Here is a 14,778-nt window from a genome sequence, read left to right as displayed (position 1 = left end):
TATTATGATTTGTAGGAAGAAAGTGCTGAGAGTTCATCCTAATCAAGTCCTCTTGGGCTGACCTAGATGAGTTTGAAAAAAGGAAAGCGTCCTGTTTTCAGTAAGGATATGCCGAGAAGAAGAGTGTCGCAATAAGTATCTCCGGAGAAATTAATGGCTCCCAATTTCTCGGCAATGGACCTCCAGATCGGATGCATTGCCGACAGTAGAAATTGATTAATGATGGTATTAGTTAATACTCGTTCCGTCCAAAGAAACAAATACTAAATTTGGAAAGTTATTTTCAATCTATTACTCACTTTTTATACTCATGTGTTTAACTTTATTCATATTTTCTCTTTTTCTCTCATGCCAGGCAGATGGTGACTAAGAATGAAGGCGACGTCACTGTCAAATTCTACTACGCGAAGCGCCAAATGGTGTGGGAGGTGCTAGATGGAGCTCTCAAGAGCAAGCTTGAAATGCCGTGGTCTAATATCTCTGCCATAAGGGTTTCCCTACCCGAAGGTCTCCCCGGCATCTTTGAAATCAAGGTTTTCTTCTCTCTCTTTAACTCATTTTTTTATATCTCCTTTCTCCTTTGTGCAAGAGAATGAGATAAAACTGGTTGTATTTTTGTGAAATTGAACCAATCCTTGCAGTTCTTCCACGAAATCAACCCTCAGCCAAGAAAGCACACCCTTTGGCAGCAGTCCGATGATTTCACAGTAGGCCAAGCTTCCAATTGAAGGTAAAATACAAACTAATTCTTACAAACCATGAACATTTTACGCACTTGTAATGAACATTTTATGTACATGTAATGTACTGCCCTCTTGTAATGAATACATTATGCATATAATGTTCATAATAGGATAGTCCGTTACATGTTTATTATAAGTTTATACAACATTTATTACATGTGCATAAATGTTCATTACAAGTGCATAAAATGTTCAAGAATGATTCCTCTACTCTAACACTAATGGATATCATGCATCGCTCTCTATTTTTTCTCATGATACACAGTCCGAGGTTCCCCCAGATGTGCTGGGGAAACACTACGAGAAGCTTCTACAATCTGATGTGCGCCTGTGTACATTGGCCAAGATGCCATTCCCGATCCACGCCTCTCCTTTTTTCAATCTAGACATGTCTACGCCCTTCTCGCTCGATGATACGCTCGGATTTTACACTATTTTAGGGCCCTTATTTGGCCTATTTTTAGTGTCTTAATTGTAACTCATGTCCATATTTCACATATTTTATCCATTTTGGTATTTTGACATGTTTTGTGAGAATTGTGCATATTTGAGTAAAAAAGATACGAAAAAGTCGAAGATGGAGTTCTAGAGCGTTTAAGACGCCCAGCGGCCCACTGCGTGTGTCGCAGTGACCGTTGGCCCACAGCGACCACTACATCTGAAGCGGTCCACTCCGAAAAATTTGTGCTGAAAAGTCTGAAGACGCCCAGCGACTGCTGGGACGTGTGCAGTGACCGATCGAGAAATCCCGTAGCCACTGGACTAATCCATAGCGACCGCTGCAGGATATGCAACGACCGCTACCCAAATCCGCAGAGGCTTCGGACAATTGCACAGCGATTGTTGGCCAAGGTGTAGCGGTCTGCGAAAAGGCGGTGCGCGAATTTACCTAGATTTTCTCCAGATTTTACCTAAATTAGCCAACCTTTTCCTTCCATCCATAGGATTCGGCCTACTCCCTATAAATACCCCCTAAACCTCTTCATTCAAAACACACTTTTTACACTCTTTGCCTCACAATTCTAAAGAAAGATATTTGAGAGTTCTTCGCTGCGCAAGAGGTTGAAGACGAAGTCAAGTGAAGATCAAGGCTACAGGATTCTACCTTTGGGTTTTGTCACTTTAGTTCTTATGTTTACATTGTTTTCCCTTCAAACTATGTTTTTAGATTATTCTATCATGTGTAACTAAAGTCATATGATTCTAGGGATGTGTTAGTAACTCTTTTTGGTTTATACAAATTCCGTTTTATATTTAATATTCGTTTTGTTTATACTTCGTTTCTTCCTTAAGTTGTTCTGTAATATTGCATGCTTGAGTGACACATTCGATGTTGATTTAATATAACTTGCTCCATAATCGTGAGAGGAGGTTGGCGAGTTAGATCCACTTAATGGACACTATAATTAGCTTCCCTTAAAATGACATTGTTAATTAAGAGTGAGGACTTTACAAGGGTCTTAGGAGCTTTTAGGACTTAAGATTCTAGGATTGACAACCCTAGTGTTAGTATTCTACGCTTGTACCGCATGGGCATAACTAGTGTGACTCGTTCTATCGAAGCATAAACTGTGCTAGGATATTGTAGTATGCCATAAAAACCCTACTCCTCATCCACGCTATCGCTACCTCCACGATTCCACCTCCATCGTCAAAGTTGCTGCGATAATCCCCGACACTTTGCATTGGTGCATTCTCAGACACGCCCCGATGGCCCCTGAGGCCCACACCGATCTCCTCGGCCCCAACCTGCGCCTGTGGTCCGTCGACCCCCCAAACTGTCCTAGATCGGGCCTCATGGTGAGGTACCGTTACAGAAATCCATTAGATTCCATCCTAAAACCAATAGCTGATAGAAAAAAAAAGGACTTATAAGACTTACTCCTTCCATCCCCGATTAATTGTTACTCTTTTCTATTTCGGTCCGTCCCTCAATAATTGTCACACTTCATTTTTACCGTAAATGGTAAGTAGGTTTCACATTCCACTAACTCACTTCACTCACATTTTATTATAAAACCAATATAAAATAGTGGGTCCCATATTCCACTAACTTTTTCAACCCACTTTTCTTTACATTTCTTAAAATCCGTGCCCAGTCAAAGAGTGACAGTTAATCGGGGATGGAGGGAGTATATAATACTTTCAGTTAGTTTTTTATTTTTTATTTTGACAGAAGTGGGATAGTTATATTTTATTTTTTGTTTCGATTTCCATCAAATTAATGGCTCATATCACAACTGTGAGAGCAACTGGTGCAAGATTTGTGGACTAAATGAGCTCTCTTTGACTATTTCTCACGTTTGGTCTGTAACAGGTACACACAGCCTCATACACTACTTCCTGTGACTTCGTGCTATGGGCTGAGGTCTGGCACGAGTGCATGATGCCCGACCCGTTCGACCTGAAGAAGAATCCGATGTAATTCACGAGCATGATTAGGTTTCAATGCAACTACTACGTGATGAGCTTGCAGGGAGCGCTGGCGGTGATGCGGGTGGTCGACACACACCTCGCTATCATCGCGGTGGCAAATGGCGGAGGCATTCCGAGATCGAAATGTAGGTTTTATAAGGAGTATTTGTGTGAGATGAATGGGGAGATCTTGTTGGTTTTCTTGATTCACCGGGAATATCTTGCGGTGGTGGATCATGTTGAGGTTTTGAGGCTCGATTTGGTGAGGACGGATTGGGTTAAGGTTGAGAGGCTGCCGGGGAAGACGATGTTCTTGAAGGAGGAGTGTATTGGTGTAGATTCTGAGGAATTTGGGTGCAGGAATTTGGGTGCAGGGATGATCGTGTGTGCTTCAGCGAGGGAGAGGAGAAGAGGTGGAGAGTGTTTAATATGAAAACTTGTTCCATTTCAAATTTTCCAATTGGTTGGAGTTGGATACCAAAATGTTATTGTTATTAGAGCATCCACAATGGCTTTAGGCCAGCCACAGGCTAGCCACTCTCTCTCCCTGCTACATTATCAACACTAAAATTCCACCTGCCACATCATCATTTTAAGTAAATAGGCTAGCCTAAGGCTAGCCGCAATAAAATAATTAAAAAACAATTACATTTACGGAATTAAATTTACGATAAATTACGGAATTAAATTTACGAGACATATACGGGAAAATTAATTCATTTCATTTAAATAAAAAAATGGTACATAGATAAAAAAAATTACATAATAAAAAAAATTTGGGCTTCCACACACGAGCCCTGACTCTCTCTACTCCTCATCCTCCTCATCGTCCTCGCCGCCGTCCTCGCCGCCGTTCAGATGCCACCCGGAACCTCCACAACAGTGGTATCTGAGCCCGCGTCTGAGCCTCCCATTTGTGCCCTCGCGGCATCCAAATCGACCCGCATGCTCTCAAGCATCGAGTGAAGAAACCTCTTCTCTGTGGGGTCAGTTGCGGCCCTCCAATCCTGGAAGACATTGTATATCTGTTTCTGCATATTTTGACGCGAGAATAAGGTGTACTCGGGTTGGGGGGTGCCGACTTGACATCCTGGGGTGATAGGGGGGAGGATCCCCTCGCTGCCCGTTGCGCCCGCTTTTGGCCAACCGGGTGAGTGCGGCGAGTAAACGATGGAGGGGACGAAAACTACTCAGCATCCGGGGGCAGGTCGTGGGAACCGCCGCTGCTGCCGCTGTAATCGCCGAAATAGTTCAGCTTCTGCTTCTTCGGCCACCTAGCGTCGACCCCCGCCCGGAACTTCTCGGAGTCCTTCAGCACCAGATAGCACTTCCAGAAGGTGAACTCCTTATAAACCCCCGGCTTGGGGAACTGACTCTCCAATATCCTCCTGCAGTCCTCCTCAGTCTGCCCTCTACTCATCATGCGGAGGGCGTTGACGTACAACCCCGAAAATCGGCCGACCGCGGCCCTGATGAGTTCCCACCCCTTCCGGCACTCCTCCCCGGTGAAGTCCTTTCCTTGCAGGCAGTTCCTCTTGTAGGCTGCTCTAATCTTAGCCCACATGTTGACGATCCGCTGGTTGTTCGCAAGCAGCAGATCGTCGCAAACCGACAACCACGCCTTGGCCAGGGCGACGTACTCCACTTTCGTCCACTAACTCCGTGTGGTGGTGTCGTCAACAGCCGGCTGCGACGACTCGCCGACCACCTTGCTCTTCTCCCCCCCCCCCCCCCCGCTGGAACAGCAGTGTCCGCCTCCCCGATATCGATCCCCAGCTCATGTAATGAGAAACGGTCATCCCCAGTGAACTGCGTCTCCACTGGGGTCGACGTGTGAGATGAAGCCGTCAAAAAATCAAGAGTGGGACGATAGACCGTATCCCCCCTGGTGACCCCTCCATCCCGGGCTGCATCCCTCCCTGCCATACCGGTATCATCCCCATCATCTGTTGTAGCATCTGCTGCAGCATCTGGGGCATACCTCCCCACCCCGGCGTTGCCTGCACGCCGCTGGCCTGCCCCCCGCCCGGCATCCCCCCCTGCGCGCCCGCTATCAACCCCATCAACTGTTGCCAAGGAATGTTGTACCCTTGGCCCATCTGGCCCCATCCAGACCCCACGGGTACCGTGGGAGTCTAAGATCCGTTTGTTGCCAGACTGGGCTCGTTGTTGTTGTCCATCACTCGATGTTGCTCTTGTACAGAAATTTAGAGAGAGAGAAAACTCGTTAAAACAAGTGGTGCAAATGAAAATGAAACTAAAATCGCGTATATATAGTGTTTCAAAAAATTTCAAAAAAATAAAAATAAAAAATTGCGCTGGCCGATCGCTCACCGATCGGCACGCCACAATGGTGGCCAGCGCATCGACGAGCGCATCGGCCAGCGCTCGCCTATTTTCTCTTCGAAAAGGCGCTGGCCGATTCCAATGGTTCGGCTAGCCGACCGGCTAGCGACGCGAATCGGCTAGCCGGTGCGCTAGCCGCCATTGTGGATGCTCTCTATTCATGTCTTAATTGTATTTATGAAGTACAACCCAACTTTATAATTAAAGTGTTTTTATTTTTGTTTTCTATTTTTGAATTAATAATTAATTATTATGATTAATTAGTCAAAAGATAGATGTACTCTCCCGTCCTCCATTATGTGTCTTAATTTGACCCGGCACGGATTTTAAAAAGAAAAATGAATGGAAACAGTTACTGAAACGTAAAATCCATAACTGAAAATAGTACGTCAAAATAAAATGAAACAATTATTAATGGACATGCCAAAATAAAATTTGGGACAAACAATTGGGTACTAAGGGAGTATTTATATATTTTATTTCGAATTTTAGTGATGTCTAATTAGGATGCATTAGATAATATCATAATACTCACTTCAATTCGTCCATCATTAATAGACTTAGACTTAGTTTGACTTTGACTTGAATTTTAAACTACTACTCCCTTCATTCCGTAGTAATGGATGCGAAACTTTTCGGCACGGAGATTTAGAAAAATTGTGTTAGGTGCGTTAAGCAAAGGGAGAATAAAGTGGAAAATGAAAAAGGCAGAGAGGCGAAGAGAGAAAAAAGTAAGAGAAAGTAAAGTAAGTGTGGAAAAATGTATTGACTTTTACTAAAAAGAGAAATGACTCTATTAATATGGAACGTACCAAAATAGCAAAATGATTCTATTATTATGGAACGGAGGGAATATAATGGAAGTGGGTGAAAAAGGTAGTAATTTATAGAAGATGAGTTCTACTTTTAACCTTCTACTTTTCATCGCCATATATAAAATATCACTCTCATTTAGTCTATATTTATTTGATTTTATAAAATGTACTAGTAAGTTGTTTAGTATGAAGAGATTTTTATAAAAAAAATATTTTTGGAGCATAGATAATTTGTAAGGATAAGGATAGAGTTGACATTGGTGGAAATATTATACTAAGAAAAAAGAAAGGATGGAGCTTGGGGAGCAAGTACTTACAATAGTTTTTACTTTTTAAAGACCACAATGAATTAAATATGGCCAATTTTTCATTATTGGTTAATTATTATTCACTTATTCAACATTCGCCAATAGATCTATTGACGAAAGAAAAAGCATTTTACAATTTTTTTTATCAATTGAGTAAATAAATGAAATTGTTTATGGTCAATTGAGTAAGCATTTTATATGAAATCTCCTTCATCATACACTGAAATAAATGAAATTGTTTATGATTAAAATGATACTTTTCCTCGATAAAATTATTAGTCATGATTCAAATTGAGTTACATCGTCAAAGACTAAGTATATAGATTAAATATATTCTTTGTAATTTTGTAGGAGTAGTTCATTAACTCAACTCTCTCCATAATAATGAATAATGATCTGCAATTTTTCAAAACTCTAGTCTGTAATAAACAAGCAAAATTTTATACTCCCTCCGTCCCCTATTAGGAGTCACTTTTTGACCGGGCACGGGTTTTAAGAAATGTAAAGAAAAGTTGGTTGAAAAAGTTAGTGGAATATGGGACCCATTTTTTTTATTGGTTTTATAATAAAATGTGAGTGAATTGAGTTAGTGGAATGTAAGACCTACTTACTATTTATGGTAAAAATGAAGTGTGACTCTTAATTGTGGACGGACCGAAATGGAAAAGCGTGACTCTTAATGGGGGACGGAGGGAGTAATTGACTGTTCTTGAGTACCAAGGAATCATACCTACTCCATATTTATTTAGAAACCACACCACCACATTCACCTATTGATTGATCTCACCAACAATGGCAGCTAAAAAGTCCAAATCCAAGAAATCATCCATCACTAAAAAACCTCCTCCTCCGCCATATAGGCAACACGAGTGGCCGTTATCCGTCCTCCCCCCGACTAATGGTCCCGGCCATCCCCGAGCATTCTGGCGATGGTCCATCAAACGCATCTCCGCTCCCTCCATCACCAAATCATGGCTACCACCACCACCAACAACACGATGCTAAGCCCATCACAATCAACCGCCCCGGCTCCGCCACATTGCCACCGGTCCATGCCATAACAACCTTTTGCCTGATCATCCACGCGATCGCCACCTCCACGATTCCACCTCCATCGTCAAAGCCACTGCGATAATCACTGACACTACGCATTGGTGCGTTCTGAGACACGCCCCGACGACCCGGTCAACATACCCGGCCCACGAGCCCCACACCGATCTCGGCCCAAAGTTGTCCCTGCGATACATCGACCCCCCAAACTGCCCTAGATCGGGCCTCATGGTGAGGTACTGTTACAGACTCAATGGCCCACGAGACTTATATAGTAGTTCCAGTTCTTCACCATATATTTATATTTTATTTTGAATAAAGGTCAATTTTAGTTTTAAACATATGATTAAAATATGAATTTGGTCCATAAAATATGAATTTGGTACATAACAAATGAAAATGTCGACGAAGTAGTCCTTTTTTTGACGTATAAAAACGGACGGTCAATGTTAATTGCACACTGGCATGACCGTTAGCTTTTTGACAGAACCGTAAAAAAAGACAAATTCGACAAGGATTTCATTTGTTATGGACCTGTTTTCGAAAAGCGAATGTTTTGGACCAAATTCGTATTTTGTTCATATGTTTAGACTAAAATTGACCTTTGCTCTTTTATTTTTGGTTTCAATTGACCTAGACTAAATAAATGCCCTCTCTGCTAACATATTAGTCTTTTGATATGAGTTCTCATGTTTGGCCTGTAACAGGTACGCAGCCTCACGCACCACCTACCGTGACTACGTGTTATGTGATAAAACCGCCGAGGTCTGGCACGAGTGCGTGACGCCTGACCCGTTCGACCCGAAGAAGAATCCGATGGAATTTACCGGCATGATTTGGCTTCAAGGCAATTCCTACGTGATGAGCTTGCAGGGAGCACTGGCCGTGATGCGGGTGGTCGACACGCGCCTCCCGATCATAGCAATGGCGGCGGGCAGAGGCGTTCCGAGGTCGAAATGTAGGTTTTATAAGGAGTATTTGTGTGAGATGAATGGGGAGATCTTGTTGGTTTTCTTGATTCATCGGGAATCTCTTGCGGTTGTGAATCATGTTGTGGTTTTGAGGCTCGATTTGGTGATGATGGATTGGGTTAAGGTTGAGAGGCTGCCGGGGAAGACGATGTTCTTGAAGGAGGAGTGTATTGGTGTAGATTCCGAAGAGTTTGGGTGCAGGGATGATCGTGTGTACTTCACCGAGGGAGAGGAGAAGAGGTGGAAAGTGTTTAATATGAAAACTTGTTCCATTTCACATGTTCCAATCGGTTGGAGTTGGATACCAAAATGTTATTGTTATTAATTCATGTATTGATTGTATTCAGTTACGTATGAAGTCTAATTATTATGATTAATTAGTCCAAAGTTAGGGTGTACTTTCCCGTCCCATAATGTCTCAATTTGACTCGACATAGATTTTAAGAAGAAAAGTGGATGGAAACAGTTAATGAAATATAAGATCCATAACTAAAAATAGTACATAATGGAACAACTAATAAGGGACATTTCAAAATAAAATTTGAGACAAATAATTGGGTACAAAGGGAGAATTAATATATTTTAGTTCGAATCTTTGTGATTTCTAATTATGATTCATTAGTAATATTTACTCCGTCCACCATTAATAGGCTTAATTTGACTCGGCTAGTATTTTTAAAAAATTGGGTGAAAAAGGTTTATAGAATGCGAGTTCTACTTTTCATCTCCATATATAAGTATCACTCTCATTAGTCTATATATATTTGATTTATACATTTAGTACAATTCTAATACCTTAGATATTTATTATTATAAGACTCCATTTATTTCATAATTACTACAAAAAAGTTAAATCTATTTTGTTCTTTAGAATATAAAATAAATATACATAATAGAACATGAAGACACTAAGTATATTACATAAACAAGAGTGATACTCGTGTAAGTAATATCGCATAACATTTCTCGTCAAGAGATCAATATATTTATCGACCAAAGCCTCTTTATCGCCAACTCCACCCGGCTGAAACGGGTGAAATGCAACAACTTTTCAGATCAAACACCTTCCAATTCTTCTCCAATCCCTCAGTAAAATACACACGATCATCACCACACCCAAACTCTTCCGAAACTACCCAAATACACCTCTCCTTCAAGAACACCGTCTTCCCTCTTAGCCTCTCAACCTTAATCCAATCCATCCTAATCAAATCAAGCCTCAAAACCTCAACACCATCCACAACTGCAAGCGATTCCCGATGAATCAAAAAAGCCAACAAAATCTCCCCATTCATCTCAAACAAATATTCCTTAAAAAATTTACAACTCGACGAAGGAACCGCCCTCGTCGAGCCTAGGCCCGTGATCGCGAGGCGCCTCGTCCACCTTCATCACCGCAACCGTTCCCTGCAGGCTCATCGCGTAGTAGCTCCCTTGGAAGCTAACCATGGTCGTGAACTCCATCATCGACTTCTCTTTACCCTTTTTCGCGTCGAAAGGGTCGCGTGTGCTGCACACGTACCATACCGAGACGTTGGTGTTCCGATACATGTTCTCGCGGATAGTGTGTGAAACTGTGTAGCTTACCATGAGGGCGGAGCTCGGCCCGGTCGGGCAGATAACGCTACTCAGGTGCAATACCGGGCTGAGGGGATTGTGGGGATTGGTTATTGTCCGGGCCTTCGGTACTGCGTGGGTGAGAATGCGCCAATGCGTGGCTTCCGGCATTTTTGAGGCGGCTTCGATGATGGTGGTGGAGTCGTGGAGGTAGTGATAGTGTGGGTGCGGAGTAGGGTTTTGGGTGGGACCGGTGGTGACGTGGCGGAGTTGGGGTGGTTGGTTTTGATTGGCGACGCATCGCGTTGTTGTTGTTGTTGGTAGCCATGATTTGGTGACGGAGAGAGGGTTGCGGGTGTGGCGCCACAGCTTGTTTGCGGCGGGGTGGTCGGGAGGATTAGTCGGTGGAAGCTCGGTCCAAGGCCATTGCTGTCGAAGGTGATATGGCGGCCACCGCGGCGATGGCGGCGTTTTAGTGATGGATGGTTTCTTTGCCTTGTATTTATTGGCTGCCATTGAATGAAGTTTGTGGTAGGAGAATGTGGTGGTGATAGGAATTGTATATATGTGTAGGTAGGTGGCCTTGGTACCCAAGCTTTATCAATAATACATTTTTAAAATGGTGAATATGTGGAGAACTTTTATATATATATAAGTACATCGGAGGGAGTTGACTTGGTGGAAATATTTAAAAGAAAAGAGGTAGGATGGAGCTTGGTGGACAAGTAGAAGCCATTAATTTAGTTGTCTTGCAAAAGAGACTATATTTTCTAGGAATAAATTATACTTTATTAAAATACTATATACTCCACAAATACTAATACTAGTAGTACAACCTTTATAAGAATATTTAGTACTAGTGTACTACTATTCACAGCAGTGCAAAACGTTTCTTTTCAGTATGAATATTAAAAAAATAATCAAAATGAAAATGTTAAGGACCAAATTGATAAAACGACCATATGTTAGGGATTACATTTGCCCTTTACTCTACATAAAGAGATAATAAAGTATGAGAGATTCAAAGGTACGAAGAATAAAATAAGAGACAGGAAAAAGTAAGTGAAAAGAAATGTGTTAACTTTTCCTACTTTTATATATTAGTTTTAAAATAAAATGTGAGTGAGAATGAATTAGTGGAATGTGGGGTCTACTACCAAAAATGAAAAAAGTGAAAGGTGACAAATTTTTAGGGATGGACGAAAAAGGAAATAAGTGACAAATTTTCAGGGACGGAGGGAGTAACTTTTTTTATCTTTCTTACTTTACTCTCTTATACTACGTGAAAACTTTACTCTACCTACTGGGTCTAAGAACTGAGAGCGTACGGAACATACATGACTTAGAGAAACTGAGATATTTTAAAGTTCTAAAACAGCTGGAGTAAACTTAACTAGAAAGGCTTTTCTAATTTGGACAGACAAGCATAAAGCAAAAAGCAAGACAAGTTTCCTTAAACTACCAGCGTCTGGAAAAGCATGCAGAAAAGTAAAAGAGACAAAGTGGATCGTACTGACAGGTCTAGGGGACATGCAGAAAAAGCAAAGTACATGTTGAAAAGTACTGACATAAAGCAGATCTGGTTCTAATTACCAACAACTTCATCTTCTTCGGGAATCAAACGAGAATAGCAGAGAAAACAGAGTTTTAAACACCATGAAAACAGAGCAAACTTTAGATCTAGACTTAAAACGAAAATTTAAAGCCTAAACTAACAGATCTACGCTACTGGACCTAAAGGATGCAGAAACAGAAAGTAAATAGCCATAATCATGCACAACGTAAACATCAAGCACCAAATATGCGAAACTTCAACTCCAAAACACCACGATTCAACAAATCCAAACATCTCCATATGCAAATCCTCAACCTCCAACAACAAACCAATGGAACTAGAGCTAGGAGAGCGTAGAAGTGGCTCGCCGTGACTGTCTTGTTCTTCAAGGTTGAGCTCCTTATATATGTGAGGCTTTGATCCCTAGGTATCCCTCTGGCGATTTTACGCTCTTGCCCTTGAGTAAGACTTCTTTAAAATAATCTGCTCTCGCCCCATTCTGCTCTCGTCGCCAACTTTTGATTCTCCCAGAACGACGACTTCTGATTTTTGCTTCAATTTCATCTCTTTTGCATCTGCCAGGTCCGGTAACAGCAACTCCTAGGTCCGGCAGATTTACTACGCACCTGAACTCAATAACGCACATTAGCGCCCTAAATGCACAGAATTTTAACCTTAAACCGATGCATGAAACGAGCATTATCAGTAAATTATACAAATTTTTGGCCGGATTGAATTCTCAATACGAAGGAGTCAGAAGGGATATCCTCAAGGATAGCCCAACACCTCCAGTGGACGTCGCATACGGCTGGGTAAAACGGGAGGCTATACAACAGAAAATCATGCCACCGGCGAACCCCAACCAAACTGGAGCATCGACTGGAGAAGCGCCGTCAGGAGGAGTGGGCTTCGGATTCGGAGCTCCTTCAACTTCAGCTACTTTACCCACTGTGACATTCAGGCTGCCCTGTTCAGCAAACTGGGCACGATACATGTGTTCTTCCAAAAGTTCATCATCAAATCTTGCTTTCCAATCCTTCCAATTAGAAGCATTCAATTTCCTTTTAGGATCCCTATAGAGTTTGGAACCCTTCTCTGAACTCATGTAAAACACAGAAACATTGGGGCTTATACACATGACGTCGGCGGTTGAAGTCCAACCGGTCACCTCCTTATGCCTCTTTAAAACTTTGGTTAGCTCTTCTTCTTGGCTCTTGAATAGGCTACTGATCATGGTAATTGTTTCATTTTCTTCCAAATATTTGAGCTTAGAAGGAAATGCATTTGACTCCAATTTAGGTGGATGAATCTCCAACGGTAGCAACTCTTCTTTTTCTCTTGGACTAGGCAGGTCATTTTGACTGAGCAGTTCCTTAGAATCTGACAGTTTACATCTCTCGGGTGGGTTTGTGTGATTCCTCTTCTTGCACCAAGCCATTATTTCAGCCTCAATCTCTTCATCACTAAGCCCTTGAGTGTTGAACAACATGCATTTACTAAGTCCTTCGAACTCAACTTGTTCTTCAATGGAGGGCAATGGATACATATCTTGCAAAAACTCGGCTTCAAGAAAGTCGGGACCTTTCAACTCTTTGATCAACTTCTCACCTTGGCCATTTTCCAACTCACTATTGATGATAACAGGGAGAGTGTCACTTTCCCCAAACAAGACATGCTTGAGGTTGGTGGGCAGCAGCTTCAACTCCAATTTTGGTGACTGAACTTCCGACGGCACCAATTCCTCCTCTGCGCTCAGACTGGGCAGTTCGCCTGGATCGGGCAGCTTGCTGGTAGACTTTTCCTGCTCCAATTTGTCGCACCACTTCATGATGGACGCTTCTGGTCTCAAAGGTATGGGTGTAGGTCCATCGGGTTGAATGATGATATTCTCTTCAATCTCCTCATCGCTATCATCTTCATCTTCAAACCAAGCAATCCCCTGACTTGGGCAGTGTGCTGCACTAGGCAATCTGGACCCCTGTTCCAATGTTTCCCCCAGTTCGCTGTTTGAGTTGTTGTTGAAATAAGCTTTCAACTCTTTCCCGAACCTAAGGGTACTCTGATTAAGATTCTCCTCTCTTGATGGTTGCACTTGAGCCGGAATTCCTCCACCATTCCCACGCATATCATTGATTGAAGTCGCCAATTGTTCCATTTGGCATGCAAGATGATCAAGACTAATCATTTGCTCATATTGCTCATCTTGCATCTCATGCTCCACATTGTAATTGGCTTGCAAATTGTTTTGCATGAGTTGCTGCGATGTGATTAGGTCCTCCATCATTTCTTCTAAGCACTTTGGTGGCATTGGCGGATGATTTGGTTGATATTGGTCGAATTCTTGTGGCTGGAAACACGGAGGGAAAGCACTTTGATCTGGAGGCCAATAAGCATAATTTTCGTCTGACCCTTGGAAAGCTTGGTGATGTACTTGTGGTGGTGGACCTTGATATTGTTGGTTTGGATTGGTCCATTCAAAATAGGAGTAATCACCCCAGCCATGATCGTAAGGGTCTGTGAAATGATCCATGAAGCCCTTTAATGTCGCACCACTCTCGTCATTGTCTCTTGAATTGGTTTCCTCCAAACTTTCTGACACTTCAAACTGGGCATTCTGTTGAACTGGCAACTCGAGCAACTGCCCTGCTTATCTTCTCAAACTGGCTTCCTCACGCAGCCTCTTCATCGTCTTCTTAATTCCAATATCGGACAACAACCTTGGAGAAGAGGACCTGCTCATAAACTTAAAATAAAAAGAAAGAAAAAAAAAACAACAAACAAAAGGAAAACAAGTCAAAAGCTATATACAATAAGTGTAGAAAAACATAACAAGACAACAACACCGTTCCCCGGCAACGGCGCCATTTGAGAGGACGGGATTTTGCACGCGTGTCGTAGGCGCGTGTCCCTTCCTATTCAACAAGATTTATAAGTTCCCACTTTCCAAAATACTATTAATTAGTATATGGTAAGTTAGGGTGTCGAACCCACGAGGAACGGTAGCATCCGTTATGCATT

The 14,778-nt window shown here is 42.2% G+C and overlaps 1 protein-coding gene across 1 annotated transcript; it reads right to left on the bottom strand.

Annotated features, from left to right (window-relative positions):
* Positions 1-12,499: 12,499 nt before the first annotated feature.
* On the bottom strand, positions 12,500-14,301 carry LOC148932956 (uncharacterized). Its single transcript, XM_089065299.1, has one exon. The coding sequence runs from the start codon at positions 14,288-14,290 to the stop codon at positions 12,500-12,502; it is 1,791 nt and encodes a 596-aa protein (XP_088921425.1). The 5' UTR covers positions 14,291-14,301.
* Between the last annotated feature and the right edge of the window lie 477 nt (positions 14,302-14,778).

The sequence above is a fragment of the Salvia hispanica genome, chromosome 2, assembly GCF_029641045.1.
Source record: "Salvia hispanica isolate PSC_SH4W2 chromosome 2, Shi_PSC_v1, whole genome shotgun sequence".
Classification (NCBI taxonomy): domain Eukaryota; kingdom Viridiplantae; phylum Streptophyta; class Magnoliopsida; order Lamiales; family Lamiaceae; genus Salvia; species Salvia hispanica.
The sequence above is the reverse complement of the archived record's forward strand: the minus strand, read 5'-3'. Positions and strand labels throughout refer to the sequence as shown.

Coding starts and splice junctions, on each gene's coding strand:
- LOC148932956 (XM_089065299.1), bottom strand. CDS start 14,290: ATGGATCATTTCACAGACCCTTACGATCATGGCTGGGGTGATTACTCC.